Raw genomic sequence first — 17,800 nt, forward strand, 5'->3', positions numbered from 1 at the left:
GGAGTTCCCGTTGTGGCTCAGTGGTTAACGAATGTGACTGGGAACGATGAGGTTGTGGGTTCGATTCCTGGCCTTGCTCAGTGGGTTAAGGATCCGGTGTTGCTGTGACCTGTGGTGTAGGTCACAGATGCGGCTTGGATCCCAAGTTGCTGTGGCTCTGGTGTAGGCCAGTGGCTACAGCTCTGATTGGACCCCTAGACTGGGAACCTCCGTATGCTGTGGGAAGCGGCCCAAGCAATGGCAAAAAGACAAAAAAAAAAAAAAAAAAAAAAAAGATGGGCCTGAAGAGATTTTCTAGAATTCAGTTCCAGAGAGAAAAAGTGTTGAAAAATAAGAAAAACAGGTTAAGATCTCTGATAGAGTGGGAAAAATATAGCGAACACTGGGACATAGTCTTGCTGGCCTCTGACCGCATATCAGGAAAGGTTTTCAGGGCTGTGCCAGGCGATCCACACATTGCCCCAGAGAGTCCCCAAGGCCATAAAGCTCCTGTCATCCGCAGAAGGCACGAAAGGATCTGGTCGCTCAATGAAGTGGCATCTTTGGACAAGTGTCCCTTAGGGCACATACCTACGGCTGGGCCTGGGCATGGCTGGGACACCAGTGCCAGAGGCTAGGGACGCGGGCTGGGGATGTGCCAGTACAGTAGAGGGATTAACCCTGTCCACAGAGGTTGATAAATATAGAGCAGGACAGGTGGCTTCACCTCGTGACTCTTGAAATTAGAGGCTCAGCAAGAACCTGAGAGGCGAGGGATACTGGTCCCCTTCAATGGCTTAACAAGAGAGGCCAGAACCGCGTTGGCACCTCAGCAAGGCGGGAGAGGCCTCCCACAGAGTGCTGGGGTCAGAGACGGACTTGGATCCTCGGCCATAGGGAGACCTGGGACATACAAGGAATGCCGGGCCAGGAGGTCCAGAGCTGCGGGCTGGAGAGGACCCTGCTGGTGAGGCAGTGGATTGGAAGCAGAGGTGGGGGCTGGCCAGGGACCCCCGGAGTGGCTGGCCTCTCCCAGGAAGGGGCTACATGCAGAATAGCGTGCCTGGCTCGCATCTCTTACAAGATGTCCCGGGCATGGAAGCGCCCATGGGGGTGAGACTAAACTTTGCCCTATATTCATTTTTTTTTCTTCTGACTCGGAATACATGGTGCAAAAAGCATGCTCTGTGTCAGCAGCCAAGGCGAGTCACGTGGGACGTGCGAGCCTCATCCATCACATTCTGCATTTGGATCCACTGTTCCGTCTAAGGCTTGAAATGACAGAGCCGCCACCAGATGTGAAATCTGCCTTCGCTCTGTTTGCTGTTTCATTTCATCCTTGATTTCCTGTCACTTTTCGGGGTATTGAACGCATTACTGAAAGGCTGACTTGACGTCTCCGGCCCTCCTTCAACTCTCTTCGATTTTTCCTGCCAAATATTTTAACAGAGTTGCTGCAACTGAAAACAGGGTGTAAAAAGGTTTGCGTTTGTTTATTGGGGGAAAAAATCAGTAAAATCTTACTGGCATGTCTGTGGACCTGTTTGAGTCAGAAATGATGGACTTTCTATCCAGACAGGTTGGCTTTTGAAGCCCTGAATGATGAAGATAATCTGGGGCCTGGGATGCAGGGGGGCTTGGCACGGTTCCCACACTGTCCAGCCTGGACCATAGCCTGGAAGGTGTCACCGATGCCATTCCACCTTGGAGACAACAGCCACCAGCCTCAACACAGAGTCAGAGCCCCCTCACCAGCATGCACCCCTCATGAGAATTTCTTCCGCAGCAAATATCAGGGGAGTCTGGGGCCACGGGGCTGTGGGCGCTCCAGAACCCGGGGCGGGAGGCCCACATGGGAGGCCTGTCGCCAGAGGGCTGTGAGGTTGGGCATCAACCATAGGAACTCAAAGTGATCTTTGGAGAAACAGGCCAGGAATGGAGGCTGGGGAAATGCAGCCCATTCATCTAAAAGGCCAGGTCTGTCCTTGGAGGATTTGAGCCAGGCCATCACAGCACACACATGCACAGCTTCCTTGAGGAGCTGATCTTGGTACAGGAGGGCCCCCTCTAACACTGACGGCAGGGACAGTGTGGGTGAGAAGGGAGGCAGTGCGAGGGAGGCCTTTCCAGAAACTGATGACACTGCCCCCAAGGCTCCTGGCTGGCCAGCCCCAGGGGCACAAGGACAGGCAGGGATCTATCAGCCAGTCCAGCTCCTTCGGACCCATTTATCCACCAGGCACCATGTGGAAGCTTTGACCTCCTCCAGCTCCCCCTGCCGCCCCCCCCACCCCCCACCCCAATTCACTCTCACCCGCCCAGCGTCCTTTCTCCTACCGGCTCCAGTTTGACCCACACCGACTTCTGATCCTCCCACAGTGGTTCCTGCCTTGTGGACCCCCCTGTTCATAGGGTCCTGCTGTTTCCTGGAGGCAGCAGGGCTGTGCCCGGGGTGGCCCCAGGAGGCAGGGGAGACACCTGTTGGCTCCAGGCTGGTGGCTCCTGACACGCAACCTGGGCACAGTATTAGCCCCACTTTCCTCATTTATGAAGAATAACTGATTCACGGGGGGGTGGAATCAGGAGATGGAAATCACGACAGGCTCACCCAATGAGGATCAGTTCCCGAAGGCAGATTCACCAGCAGCCAGGTTGGGGAATTCAGTGGGAATATGCCAGCAACTACCTCAGATTTGCTTGAATATTAATGACCTCTTTCTTAAATACACAGCGAGGTGCACAAATGGAATCTAATCATCTGTAAACTCCATAAGCTCTCTTTACTTCAGTCTTTTTATTGGTTGGCCCCCTCATCTCTACATGTCACTCCATGCCTGCCATGTGCACACTTTCCTATCCAAATCATCTTCCCGATAAATTGGATTTTTTTTTAACCCAGCCAATTAGGCCCCATATTTTCTATGCTGGTCTCAGTCTGAACAATCATTTGTCTTTATCTTAGCTTTTTACATCTGACCAGAATCGTGAGTCTTTCTGTCTCTCTGGTCAAAGCTCAGGTATGGTGTATAAAATATTTACCAATGTCATTTCTAAATTCAACTTTCATTGGGATTATAACTGTTTCTACTTGTGCAGTCTGGGAATCCGAGTGTTTTTTACGCTCCTGAAAGAGCCTCTGTTATCATTCTTACCCTCCCCATCATTAGAAAACAACCCTGCTTCAGTCTTTTTTTTTTTTTTTTTTTTAATCAAGCTCTGAGTTAAGAAGTCTTTGGTGTGATATGAAGGGAATATCAGACCCCCAGGGCCAATGCCCAGCTCTTTCCAGGGCCAGACTAACAAGTAATTGAAGCACTCCAAACCTCAGTTTTCCAACCTGTACAATGGGGTGATAATAGTAACTATATAATAGAGATCTTATAAGAGCTAGATAAATCGGACCCGGAGTAAGAACTTAGTGAATGTTCTCTCAATGTTTGATAATATGTTGAATCATGATTGCCTATCCACATACTGACCAATGAAGAAACATATGTAACTAAACCACGGCAACCGGGTGACGTCCTGCCCCCAACAAACAAGGAATGAGATGATACTGCCCACAGCGGCCACTCTGTCCCCAGGCTCATCATTTATTCATTTAACCCACGCCAGCGAGTTTAATTATGTATGCGCCGTTAATGTTGGCGTTAACCTAAATAAGTGATGACCACTTTCATCCGTTTATTCCTTGCTTCTCAAGAACAATCTTTTTTAATGAATGTAACTTTGTTTTATGTCAAAAAGCACTTTTTTCATCAGGGTACATATGCATCAATTTCCATTGTTTGCTTAATAAAACAAATTTCCACCAAGGCACAATCTCCAAAGTAATGATTTTGAATAATTGGCTGTGAGTGCACTCATACAATGCATTAAGTAATTAATATGGGCCAGAAAGGGAGTTCTACGGGGGGCAAGGCAGCTGTGAAATCCAGCAGATTTTCTGCGTGGGGCAGAGGGTGGGAGACAGATCCTTACACGTTATATGTCTGTATGTGCACATGTGCATGACATGCATTTAATCATATGCACACACAATCACACACACACACAAGCTCGTGATTTCAATGGTGGGAAGGGCTAGGAAGGAAAAGTGAACGGTCAGGGAAAGTCTTTCCAAGAAACATTTGATGTGAAACCTGGAGGGTAAGGAGGTGGTAGCCTTCAAGGTCAAACCAAGGAGAGGGAACAGTATACTTGAAAATCCTAAGACAGGACAATGGTCAGAATCTTTAGGTGAGAAAGAAGGCAAATAGGGGTGTACATTCATGAAAGGATGAATGATGGAGCTGGAGTTTGCAAGGCCGTGTCGCTCATGTTAAGGATCTTGGATTTTACTGCAAGTGCATTTTGGGAGGACATTCAGTGGGGGTCTGCCATGGTCCAGTTTGCCCATTTTAAAAGTCCTGCTTGGTGCCTGTGTGGAGGATGGATGAAAAAGGGGCCAACAGAAGGAGTAGGGAGGCCAGAATGAGGCTCACTGGTGACTTGAACAGGACCACAGGAGGCGGTGGAAAGAAGATTTTGGAAACGGATCCTCAGGACTGGGTGAGAGAGTAGAAGGATTAAGACTGTAAGAAGGCTGGAGTTCTGTTGTGGCTCAGTGGTGACGAACCCAACTAGTATCCATGAGGACTCGGGTTCAATCCCTGGCCTTGCTCAGTGGGCTAAGAATCTGGCGTTGCCGTGAGCAGTGGTGTAGGTCACAGATGAGGCTTAGATTCCTCGATGTTGTGACTGTGGCATAGGTCGGCAACAGCTAGGATGCACCTCAGGTTTCTGGGTGGGCAGAAACAACATTAATTGAGATGGAAAACAGAGAGGAAAAACATCAAGAAACCAATGGACTGAACAGTTTGCTTAGAGGTGAGCCCCTCCCCCCGTTACTGAAAGTGTTTGAGTATAAATGGTTTTTTAAGATATGTATGAGGAAGAAATTTAGATCAGATGAATTTTAAGGTTTGTTCTAATTCTAGAGTTCACAAGTATTAGATAGATGTCAGTCTGGTAAATATTAAGAAAAGAAAAAACAGAAATGTTTGGCCATCTCGTGACCAATGTGGAGAACAATGTGCCGTGTTTTATTATCTTCAATCCCCAAATAATTGACACTTCTCTGAATTATACATTATTTAATTACATGAATATTTGATTTTCAAAGATCTAAAATAATGTGGTAACCTGATTAACAACACTTCATTTTTGCCCAAAAATCAAAATAATGTCAATTCTCTAAGTTAAAAGAAATCAAGACTTGTCAGTTCAACTCTGACAAATCCTGGGAATTTTGAATTTGTTCCTTCCCCATTGCTGTGTCATTTTAGCTGGTAAACAGAAATACTGATCATTCTTTTCTTGAATGAATGATGAACTGTGACAGTGTTGAATTAGGTTAGTGGAGAGGAGAACGACCTCACTTAGAATGAGGCTTCCTAAGCAGCAGAATTACAGGCACTGAGCTTAGAAATGACCTTGCCCAGCCGCCATAGATGTAGCTTTATACAATGCAATACGGCCAGAAGAAATGGTAACTCCTCTTTTCTTCCAAATATTTCCTATACTTTCTCAAAAACATCATTTTAAGAGATTCCTTCTTTTCTTTTTCTTTTCTTTTTTTTTTTAGGGCCACACCCACAGCATATGGAAGTTCCCAGGTTAGGGGTTGAATCGGAGCTGCAGCTGCCAGCCTACACCACAGCCAGAGCAATGTGGGATCTAAGCTTCATCTGAGACTTGTACCACAGCTCACCACAACTCCAGGTCCCGGTCCCACGGAGCGAGGCCAGGGATTGAATCTGCAACCTCATGGATACTAGTCAGATTTGTTTCCGCTGAGCCATGACAGGAACTCCCTTTTTTATTTTATTTTATTTTATTTAATTTATTTATTTATTTTTCATTTTAAGAGATTCTTTCTTCTCTTCCTTTTTGTCTCCCATTTTCCCAAAGAATCCATTTCAGGTAAGTTGTTAGCAGGTAGGTAGACCGCTTTTAAGCTGCAGAGGTACGTGGGTGGAACAGCAAGTATCAAATCAGAAATTATTCCTGACATATCTATCCCCTGGGGGAGGAGGACCAGCAAGATGGAAAAAGACCTGTCATCACCAAAACAGATGTGGAGAAAATAATTTCCCAGTGAGAAGATAAAATTCTGTGGGCTGTCTCTGTGGTTGGAGCTAAGAGCATAGAATCTGTTCAAAAGGGCTTCTGTTTGCCAGATGCAAAGGACAGTCAGATGATTGGAGCAAAATGTGGGAAAAAGAAGTGTGCATATATGCCAGCAAAACTTTTTCTTTGTCTTTCAAAATTGTTCAGCATTTTGTTTTATTTTCTTGCAGATACTCTGTGTGGGGGGAAAAATAAAGAAAAAAAAGGAAACAATGGATCCCACCCTACTTTGATGCCAGAAAGGGCAGCCCTTTTTCTCTGTGACTTGTGTAAAACCAGATCAAAATGTATGGGATAATTTCTCTGCCATGCATGAAAGAATCATCATCCAAAGCATCATAATTCCTCCTTGTCTGACTTTGTGCTGTTTCTATGCCTGTGGAGCAAAAATGAGATGAGGCCGAAATAAAAGTGAGAGTTCCAAAAGGAAGCTCTTGGCTTCTGCTTAAGTAGGAGGGATGTGAGTTATTCAGACCAGCAAAACAGCAGAATCCACGTGACTCCAGAGAGTAAGAGAGACACCTTCTCGGCTGCTCATCTGTGGACTGGTCCAGATGCCATGGCATGAAGCAGGTATGTGCACAGGTAGGAGAAACTGCATGGCCAACTCTTCAATTACAGTTACCAGATTTTGCATCCTAAACATTTTTTATCAGAGTGTTGGATTTAAGGAAAATTTTCCCTTCCAAAGTTAGCAAAGGAAATCTAATGCCAGTGTTGATTTTGCTATCCCTCATCCTCGTCTTTTTTTTTTTTTCTTTTTAGGGTCACACCTGCAGCATATGGAAGTTCCTGGGCTAGGGGTGAAGAGGAGCTGCTGCTGCTTGATTACCACAGCCATGGCAATACCGGTTCCAAGCTATATCTGCAAACTACATCTCATCTTGCAGCAAACACCAGATCCTTAAAGCACTGAGTGAGGCCAGGGATCAAACTGCATCCTCACGGAGACTATATCAGGTTCTTAACCCACTGAGCTACAACAGGAACTCCACCCTTGTCTTAAAATCATGTTCCTTAAGTCAAAACAAATTAAAACATGTGGGGGTGGGGAAGGAAAAGGAAGACAAATTGAAGCTTTTCCAACTGTCTTTTGGTGAATCTTGAGCAACAGGAGGAGCAGTGATTTAGCAGGAGGAAGGGAATGGGGCATCAGTGTCCACTGGGAACGTGCCCCATTCACCTGTGTGCTCCAGTTTCCATGTAACAAGAGAAAGCCTCACTTCCTGCTAACCAATCATTTCAAGGGTTTTCTCCTCTTTAACTCATGCTTTTTGGTATCCCCAAGAACACTCTCAGGTTCAGTGATTTGCTGGAAAGACTCATAAAATCCAGAAAATCTGTCCTTGCCACGACTACGGTTTATTAAAGCAAAAGGACAAAAGTAAAAATCCATAAAGATACAAGGAGCATGTCTAGAGTCTAGGAGAGATGCATTGTCCTCACCTGATGGGGCAATTTGATGATGCTTCATTCTCCCAACAATGATATGCGGCAGGTAAGGAGTACCACCAGCCAGGGAGGCTCACCTGAGCCTTGGTGTCCAGGGTTTTTGTTGGGAGTTTGTCTTGGAGGCTGACCTTAGGGCCTCAATTGCCAGCTTCTCCAGATGTCACATAGTTATTGTGCTACCCAAGGCCTCTGCATAAATCCCACTGTGAGCACAGACTGTCTGCTGTGACCCACAGCCCCAGGTAAACAAAGATGCCCTTGTCAGGCAGGATATTCCAAAGGCTTAGAGGTTATTTCCCAGGAGCTGGTTAAAGGCCAGACCTTTCTTTGAAATGTACAGAGTGTCAACACCCCAGACCTGCTGAGTCAGCCCTTTATTGCACACATGCCCTCTGGCTTTGTCAAATTCATCCTTGGCCTTTTGCACAATAGATGATGACCATGAAGGACCTGACTTCAGTGGCAGAAAAAAAATGCACCTGTTCATTCTGATCCATCAAAAAGGATTCCTTCTTCAGCCATAACAGCTACAATGATAACGGAGGATGAATCCATGAGAGCCTGGCAAGTTTATTTATAAACGAAGTGGGTCAACTCAGTTTTCTATAGCCAATGTCTTACGCAGTCAGATGAACAATTAAAATTTTCTATAACAAACATACACATTTCTAGGAGATTAAACAGGTTTCTTGATTATTTACATAGACACTTAATCATGATAATGAGAAAGTATCAAGGAGTAAAACATAAAGAAGACATTTAGCCTTCTTGCTAGCTTCTTTGTTGATATGACTCCTGTGATTTCCAGAATGAAAATATTCCTGAACCTTCACCCACATGTCTTGGTGGAGGAGGATAACAACAAAAGTATACTTTGAATTTTCAAAGTAATTTTGGCGACAGAATTATTCAGAAACTCTTACCAAACACAACCGTAACTTGCCCACCTGGAAGGAAGGGTGTTCAAAACCATTTACTGTCATTAATGTCTAATTTCCACAATGTAGATGATATCCATCTGTGGCTTTGGCTGGAACAGAGGAAGCAGAGAAGGGAACAATTTTATTAAGAATCTAAACTACATCACCTACCTGAAGGAAACCATAATTCAAAAAGATACATGAACCCTAGTGTTCCTTACAGCACTATTCACAATAGCCAAGACATGGAAGCAACCTAAATGTCCATTGACAGAGGAATGTATAAAAACGTTGTGGTACTTACATATAATGGAATATTATTCAGCCATAAAAAAGAATGAGATAATGCCATTTGCAGTAACGTGGATGGACCTAGAGGTGACCACACTGAGTGAAGTAAGTCAGACAGAAAAATAGAAATATATGATATCACCTCTAAGTGGAATCTAATGAGAAATGATACAGAAGAACTTATTTATAAAACAGAAAAACAAACTCACAGACTTCAAACCAATCTTATAGCTACCATAAGTGAAACCATTGTGGGAGGGAGGAATTGGGAGGGTGGGAATAACATATACACACTACCGTATAAAATAGGTGATTAAGGAGAACTTATTGTATAGCCCAGGAAAAGCTGCTCAGTAGTTTATAATAACCTATATGGGAAAAAAGAACAGCTACATCTGTATGTATGACTGATTCACTTTGCTGTATACCTGAAACTAATACAACATTGTAAGTCAACTATGCTTCAATAGCAACAACAAAAAAGAATCAAAACCAAAGGAAGAGCTCTTTTGCAACTTTCTGTGTGCCCACTTGCAGGAGTGCTTGGGAAGATTTATAGAAAAATTCAAGTTTGACTTACAGATGTATGTGGACTGGGATGTGGAGAAGGCATGAATCTTATTACAAGAGTTCGACTCAAGCTTTGGAACATAGTGTAATTTTTCTTCTATAAGAAAAAAAGATTTCAGCTCTGTGTACCCAAATGATATCATTTCATCAAATCCAATATTTTTTTAATGGGAAACAGATAATTAGGAATTCCTTTTCTTCCAGACACGTAAGAGGAGCTTTAAATCTTTCAATCAACAACGTCAAAGAGAAATAATCCCTCTGAGCCTCCAATCCAATAAAAAGTTAGAGATGGAATCCAGGCAGTTGGAGATTCTTCAGACTCCTAGATTCATTCCTCCTAAAAGGCTTAGCTCTTTTCATAGTTTTGAAAGTCAACCAAAATTAAATTATATTTTTTATGGTACTGCAAGGAGATATTGATCCTGACACAATTCCTCAATGGTTTTTGCTTTTCTTGAATAATCACAATGATTATAAGCTCAGGTAGCTATTTACCTAGGCATTAGACAAGGGGGAAACAAAGCGGAAAAAAAAATACAGTCAATTTCAAAGCTGAAAAAAGTTTCAAGTGAGTTTACTTGAATGTGAATTCAGTCACCTCATTGTAGAAAACTGAGGTCTGGCAAGGTGAACTCACTCATTCACTTTCTCATCTATTCCTTTTGTTGTTGACTATCTTCCTTGTTTGATATGATGGAGATGCAGGTTCGAGTCAGCTGAGCCAGGAGTAAGAACAAAGTCCAGTGGCCTTGCAGTCAGGGGATCACCAGCATCCAAGCATCAGCTGAGGCTGGAATATGGATCTACCTGTTTCCCGCAGGCACAGCTTCTGCCAGCCTGGACTGCTCCAATCTGCCTCAGGACAGGAAATACCTGGAGTGTCTGTTACACATCCACAAGCCAGGCCCTGCCCTTGATGTCCCCTCCTGAACCTCCAAGTACAGCAGAGCCTGAGAAACAGGGGTCTGAACTGTCCAGGTCCACATAGATTGTTTTCAACAGTAAAAGATGTGGCACTACAGGATCTGTGGTGTGGAATCTGCAGAAGTGAAACCACAGACACAGAGGCACTGTGAATACAGAGGGCCAAGGAGATGTCACATGCAGGTTTTGAACTGAGTGGCGAGAGGGTGGGTGCCCCTAAGCCTCGCATCCTTCAAGGCTCAGCTGCATGGCAAAGGGACCTGGGATTCCAAATTTTAACAAGCACCCGATGAGTCTCACCAAGAGGCCCCAGTGGGTAGAGAGCTGGCCAGCTTTTCATGCCCTCCTTCAGCTAGGATGCTCCAGGTCTGATTGGCTTGCCTGTCCCCTATCTGACTGGTTAGGGAAAAGCTTACATCTGCATCCCTTGGCCCAGAGTCAGCCACGGAATGTCCAGAAAATACTTGGACACTTTCTGGATGGACTCAAGTTCACTCCCGTTTTCTGTCCTGAAATAAGGAGTATGTCCAAGCAGCAGGGGATGAACTCTCTCCTTGCAAACAGATGCCTATGATGCTATTAAAAAATCTGCAGAGCAAGCTTCATGCTAATTGTTTTCAGTTATGCTTGCCTAATGACGCCCAAGTTCTTACAAATTCATTACGAGCCCTCTCTGCTTCTCTTTTATTACTGTACCATTCTTTTTTTAAAATTAGTAATGCTTTAGATTCAACATATAATTTGATAGGTATATTCAAAAGAACACTCATGAAAAGTTCTTTTCTCCACAAGGTCGGGATACTTCCCAATACTGTTTATAATAGTTTGCATGTGCCTCTGAAATGTATTTCGTTTTCTTAAAATCCATGAGAAGGTGGTATTTTGATGCACTTGGATGAATTACAGTTGCATCATGGATGCTGGTGCTCGGTCACACATTTAATCTAGGCTGGGGATTTTGTTTCTCCATATATCATGCAGTGCTGAAAAGAATTCTCTGGTGGAATAAGAAGGTAGAATGCACGTGGACACTTAAGTAGGCATTGATAGAATCATGGAGTAGTATCTCACTAGTGGCTACATCTAACAGCTTGAATGTTTGCTTTAAAAAAAAAAAAAAGACCATTTCCTGAACTCATCTTCTATTTTTCACCATTTGTAATAGAATCTCTGAGCGATCCAGACTCTCCCTTGCCGATGCGTATTCCTGACGAGCAGCAGCCCAGCCCAGGCTTTGGGCCTCACTCATCCCACCCCCATCATCTCAGGCTGTTGATAATTGCATTGTCTTCCAGGGACCAAGGCCACAGTGCTTTCATCTGCTTCTGTGTATAAGGCACATCCATCAAAATGCATATTCAGGATGTGCTTTGAGGCATATGAAAAGGAATTTTAAAATGCAATAATCCATTTCCACAAGAAAAGAGTTTCATTTAGAGCATCTCTGCAGATAATGACAGATTTCCTTCTTGATCTCTTTTCGGGGCGAGCCTTGTTGGGAAATCCAGGTGCTCCCTACCAAGAGGCAAGACATCAACTAAAGCCTGAGAATGGAGCCCCTGACTTCTATGAGGCATTTATTGAGTCAACAAGTAAATAATGACTGCACACTTCTTCCTCACATGCAGCAGTTTTATGCCTTTAGTGGTCTTATTCCTTGAACAGATGTGTCTTTTCAAAGCTGTCTTCCTTTCCTGGGAACAGAGGATTTCTTCTTAATTGTATGCTTGGAAGCTGCTTCAGAGGTGTTTCTGAACACACCACTGAGGTCGCTTCTCACTGGGAGCCAAGTGACATGCGACCCACCCTATCATCAGGGATGTGAACAGCCGGCTCCCCACATCAAGCACCCAATTAGCGCGTGTTCTTTGGCTGAATGTACTCCGCAGCCCGTGCAGGCAGCATCTGGGCTTTGATTTCGGAAGCCTTAGAAATACCTGGGAGTTATTTGAACGCAGTGGTCTGGGAGCTACAGAAGATAAACAAGAAGCATTTCACAGCCAGTCAGCAAACCGTTGGATTTGACAGCTGACACCGAAGTTTGTATCAAATTCCCTCCACGTTAGTGTTTTGAATAACCAAGCACTTTAACCAGGTTTATGCTCGGAACTTCCCTTTATCCATTAAAAAGGAGCCTTCACAAAGGATCAATATCTAAAGCCCATTGGGCATTTGCTATTCCTTTTATGATTTCCTCAATGATGGGTATTAACAAAGAAAACCTCACTCTGGAAGGCGCCAATGGAAGCTGGCAACCAAAAGGATACCGCTTTTTTTCTTATAAGTAATATACTAAGCTCTTGGGTCACCTTCACACTGTGGTTACATTCTTTCCCTGGGTAAGAGGTCTTGTGAGCTATCAAGTGGCTGAGAAAACAAGCAAGGAAAAAAAATGATTGCTCAGCAGGAAAAGCTCAATGCTGGGTCCCAACCTGCCTCTCCGCCCCAGCAAGGTCATGGAAATTCAATGGAAGCCCAAGTGGGTCTTGAGCAGCGGACGCCAATGGGCACGATCCAGGCACATGAGGGGTTTGTCTGACAGCTGCATGGCCCGACTCCAGCCTCAGCCCCGCTCTGCAGAGGAGGGCTCGCCCGCCCTGCGATTTCCCCACTGAGTCATGAGGTCAAGTGAGAATTCCACTGCTGTCTTTAAATAGTCTTGGCTCTGGCACGCAAACGTGGGTGAGGCTACTGAGTGTGCCTGGGTGTGCCTGGTGGGGCTCGGCAGGTCTCTGGTTGCTGCTGTAGGTGGAGTATGGTGTGGACGTCTGTAGCTGCCTCCCAATGACACTGCTAAGAGCTGTTTGCCGAGATTCGACCCAAGAGCTGTGTGCTCCTGGAACCGGGTGTCTGATGCTAAGGGCAGGCATCGGGCTGCCCTCTTCGAGGGATGGGAAATTGACATTGGGGTCTGTTGGGAAAATCACGTGTCCTATGAATAAGTTACAAGGACACTGCCCCCCTCCCTTCACCATTGAGCAGCTCTTAGAAGAAATAAAAGGCAGCTCCACACTAAAGCTGCCTAAGTCAGAACCTGAGCACGAGCTGCCCCCCACCCCAGGCTTTACTGCCCTTTTCCGCATGGGGTGAAGGGCAGAGTGGGGATGGCATAAGATGGTTGCAGTGAACAGGCCTTTGGCTGATTCATGTCAATCCTGTTCTTTGGTGTCTAAAAACTTGGGGCTCGGTCTACTCGCCATGCAGTGCATTATCCTTGCTTCAGTCCTTTGCTTTAACTTCCCTTTAGGAAGGATCAGGACTTGCCGCACGTAGAAATCCACATGGTCTGTGTCTTTCACCAAACTGCCAGCTCCTTGTAGAAGGAGCTGAGCGTTACTCCTCTGAGGTCTCTGCCCAGTTCCAGCCTAAAGAAGATGCTAATACCTATAAATGTCACTGAATTAAACTAAGGGTGGTAAGGAGTTAGACAAGTCCTGGCAGCCGCACCCAGTCCTGTCTTGCTAGTATTTGCTGCTTCCCGGAGACAAACATGCCAAGGAGCCTGAGCACCTGGCCCTCCACTGACCAGAAGGTGCTGCATTTTCACCACCAGCCTCTCATCCTCGTTCTTTAACCCTCAACACACAGCACTGTCTCAGGGGCTCCTGGCCGTTCTCACAGCAGTGAGGTCCATTGACTTTCGTGGCAGGAACTCTGTAATGCCTCATCCTGATGTTTGCATTTTACTAAGAGCTGTGAGAGCTCAGAATTTTAAAAAATAATAATAATAATACATTTACCTTTTGTCCAAAGGGCTGTTCATGTCACTAAACTCATTGTAAACGTCCATAGGTGAAAGCCAAGTAGCAACTCTCATCCTCCTCTGAATGTGAAAAAAAATTAATTACTGTCCATGCCATACCTCCTCTTTCCTGCCTTTTGGCCATTTTCCCCTGATTATTAGCTCATCTCAGAGAGGGCAAATCTTGTTAGGGGGAAGAAGGGAAATTAGAATAAGCAAATGTAACCATTGGCAGGCATCTCTAGAAAAACCCAGGGATGTGATTGTGGGTACAGGAGGAGGGCAGGGAAAGAAGGTGACACTGAATGTTAGCTTTGGTTTGGATTTATTCTCTGAAAGTCATCATGCTCCATCCCCATCACTCACCACCAGATGCCATGTGAGAGACTGGATCATCACCCTTCAGTCATGTTAGAGACAAATTCCTGTGGGTTTCCCCCCAGGATTCAGGGTGGGGGGAAGCTCTGCCTGATTTGGTCACAGCCAGGAGGGCAGGGCCCAGATTGTTCTTTGGTCCCAAGTGATGCTGGATGGAGGCTGACGTGGGGCCGTGTCTTGCTCTCCTTACCTGGCGGCAGGTTGCCACCTCGGGCACCGAAACCAGATGGTGTCAATGCCTCCTATCATACCTGGCCCTCAGCATGGACTTAGCAAACATTTCACTTTGAAGTAACACTGAATCAGACCTGCTGTCCCCTCTTGCAAAGGTTGAATCCCACTGCTCCCCAGAAGAATCAGAATCATTTCTTTTTGGAGAAAACCCAAGCCTTCTTTCCATTTATGTTTAGAATGAGACGAACAATAAAGGCGGGTTATAAGGAACCTACAGAGCCAAAAGCAAACACCCCCTAGCATGGGTGCTCAGTGCAATTTAGCAAATAGCAACACAGGGTTGACCCACAGGAACAGGAAGAGGAGGAGGTGTAGACAAGGGATGTACCGGTTGTCTGTCCGAGCCTCCAGTGCCCCCATCAAGTGTGTTTTTTGTCCTTCAGGTAACTGAAAAGCATCTCCAGACCCCCCTCCAGCAGCTCCGGCAGGGGTTTGGATAAAGGGTTGCGGGAGATATGGAGCCCTTTGTCCATGGGGTTCCAAGCGATCCTCGCCAGTCTACACAGCAGGTAGAGCTCCTCTGGGAGGGTCTGGATGTTGTTGTTGTTCAAGTTGAGCAGCTCCAGGCTGGTGAGCAGGCAGAGGGCGCGCGGGAAGGCGTGGATGTTGTTGCTCTCGGCGATGAAGATCTGCAGGCTGGCCAGGCACTGGATGCTCTCGGCAATGTTCTCCAGGCGGTTGGAGCCCACGTGCAGGAAGTCCAGCTCCTTGAGCGCGAACACGCAGACGGGGATGTGGGCAAAGCGGTTGTGGCTGAGGTTGAGCTTGCGCAGCCGGGCGAGATCAGCGAAGCTGGCGGGGAGCTGGGACAAGCAGTTGTGCGACAGGCCCAGAACCTCCAGGCTCTGGCAGGCGCTCAGCTCGGCCGGCAGCTCCGTCAGGCAGTTCATGTGCAGGAACAGGACCTTGAGGCTGCGGAGGAGGCTGAGCTCCCGGGGCAGGCTCTTCAGGCGGTTGCCGCACAAGTTGAGGACGACCAGCCGTGTCAGCCTCCCCACGTCGGGCGGGAGGGCCCGGAGCTGGTTGTGGGACAGATTGAGCTTCTGCACCTCCGACAGGCCCCACAGGAAGTCGGGCGCGTCGGTCATGCCCGTGGTGACCAGGCTGAAACTGACATGCCTCAGGCCCCGCTTCAGCAGGCACCGCGGGTCCCTCCCCAGGAGCAGGGCCTCGTCCCACGGGGAGAACTTCTGCCTCCCCCGCAGGGGCCCCGGCCCCGGGAGGTCCTTGTCCTTGCAGCAGGCACCAGACTGCCTGGCCCCCATTTACCTGCCGTCCTCCTCTCCTCTGTGCCCTCCTGTGGGGACGGGGTCTGGCCCCGCTGCTGAAGCCGATCAGGAGGTGGGAGCCACGGGCAGGGGCTGCCGCAGGTGGAGCAGGACTCAGGGACCAGATGCCTGGCCGCGGCGCTGCGCGCGTTCCTGGGGCTGGGTTGAAGTGGCCTCTCTCAGAGCAGCCGGGCTGTAATGATACACTTGTCCCCGAAGCTGCAGAACTGAACGGCTCAGGTCCCTCTGAACACCACGGGGCAGCTGTCACTGTCATTCTGGCCGCACTTCACTGGCCTGGGGAGTGCAAACAGGTCACAGGGAGGCGGCGTCTGACTTTCCCTCTCTGTTCCTCTGGGGTGTCACAGCTGAGCAGGGTGATTCACAAGCTCATCTCTGAAAAGAAGCCAAGGGGAAAATTAAAGCCAGGCTGTGTGCAGGTCTCAGACTCATCCGGACCCCGGAGCTGAGCTGGGCTCAATGCTCTTACAGCTATGTCCCTAAAGCTAAGAATCGGCTGACCGTAATGCACACAGCAATTCCAAATGCGGTGAATCATGCAGAAGAGACAGAGCCTGGACTTCAGGAATCCTCCAGGCCAGGGTTTTAGACAGTGCTGGTCAGAGATGATTCCTCGAGTAGAGGGTGAAGGGGTTTGGACCCCACCTGCATTTTCTTGCAGAGAAGCTCTGGGGCCATCTGCTTTATAGAGAGTGCCTGCTTTAGCTGGGTGCTCTTTAAATGTTTGGACAGCACTGGAGTGGCTGGCTTGGAAGGTGGGCACAGTGTCCCTGGTCCTGGAAAGTGGTCTGAAGAGACCTGCCTGGGTACACACCTCTCTCTCTCTCTCCATCTCTCTCTCCCTATCTCTCTCTTTCTCTCTATTTTTTTCTTTTTAGGTCCGCATCCACAGCATATGGAAGTTCCTGGGCTAGGGGTCAAATCAGAGCTACAGCTGCTGGCCTTCGCCACAGCCATAGCAACGCAGAAACTGAGCCACCTCTGGGACCTACACCACAGCACAAGGTAACACCGGACCCATGACCCAGTGAGCGAGGGCAGGGATCGAACCTGCGTCCTCATGGATACTAGTTGGATTCATTAACCACTGAGCCAAGAGGGGAACTCCCATCTCTGTCTCTTTCTCCATCTCTCACTCCCTTTCATTGAAAAAGTTAACTTATACCCTAAGTAAGTAGAATCAATTGTTGGTGTCAGGGGCTGAATTGCCCCCCGCCAAATTTCTAATGTTGAAGTCCTGACTTCTAGTAACTCAAAACATGAGCGTATCTGGAGACAGGGCCACATGAGGACAAGGGAGAAGATGGCCATCTGCAAACTAAGGAGAGAGGCCTCGGAAGCAACCTACCTGCGGACACCTTGCCTTAGACTTGCAGCCCCCAGGATTGTGGAAAATAAATCTCTGTTTAAGCCCCCAAGTCTACCTGTGGAGTTTTGTAGGGCCGCCCTAACAAACTGCCCTAGCTGGGGCACAGGCAGACACATTTACATAGATGAAAAATCCTAAAAATAAGGGGACAAGAGATATTAAGTTTGATGATCCAGGTTCTGAGCAAAGGGCTTATAGGCTGTGTGAGGGCTGGCTTGGTCTGGAAGTCTGTGGCTTTCGCTGGCAGCAGCACCTGTCATAGCAATTGTGGCTCCTGGATGGTGATGCTGGTCCTGTGACCATGGGCCCAGAGTTGTCATCACCCTGTGGGGGCTGGAGCTGGACTCTGGCTGGATGCCGCTCCAGGGAAGCTGCAGGTCTGTCCGCTGGGGGCCCAGGGTCAGCGGAGGAGAGGCAGGAGGAGTAAAACGGGTGCTAGGCCATTTCTGCCCGCCTTGGAATTTGAGATCTGCCCCTC

At 47.2% G+C, this 17,800-nt stretch overlaps 1 protein-coding gene across 1 annotated transcript; it reads right to left on the reverse strand.

The window, feature by feature from the left end:
- Positions 1-14,371: 14,371 nt before the first annotated feature.
- On the reverse strand, positions 14,372-16,142 carry LRRC30 (leucine rich repeat containing 30). The gene has a single exon (XM_047791574.1). The coding sequence runs from the start codon at positions 15,927-15,929 to the stop codon at positions 15,024-15,026; it is 906 nt and encodes a 301-aa protein (XP_047647530.1). The 5' UTR covers positions 15,930-16,142; the 3' UTR covers positions 14,372-15,023.
- Between the last annotated feature and the right edge of the window lie 1,658 nt (positions 16,143-17,800).

Source organism: Phacochoerus africanus, chromosome 8 (assembly GCF_016906955.1).
Source record: "Phacochoerus africanus isolate WHEZ1 chromosome 8, ROS_Pafr_v1, whole genome shotgun sequence".
Lineage (NCBI taxonomy): Eukaryota > Metazoa > Chordata > Mammalia > Artiodactyla > Suidae > Phacochoerus > Phacochoerus africanus.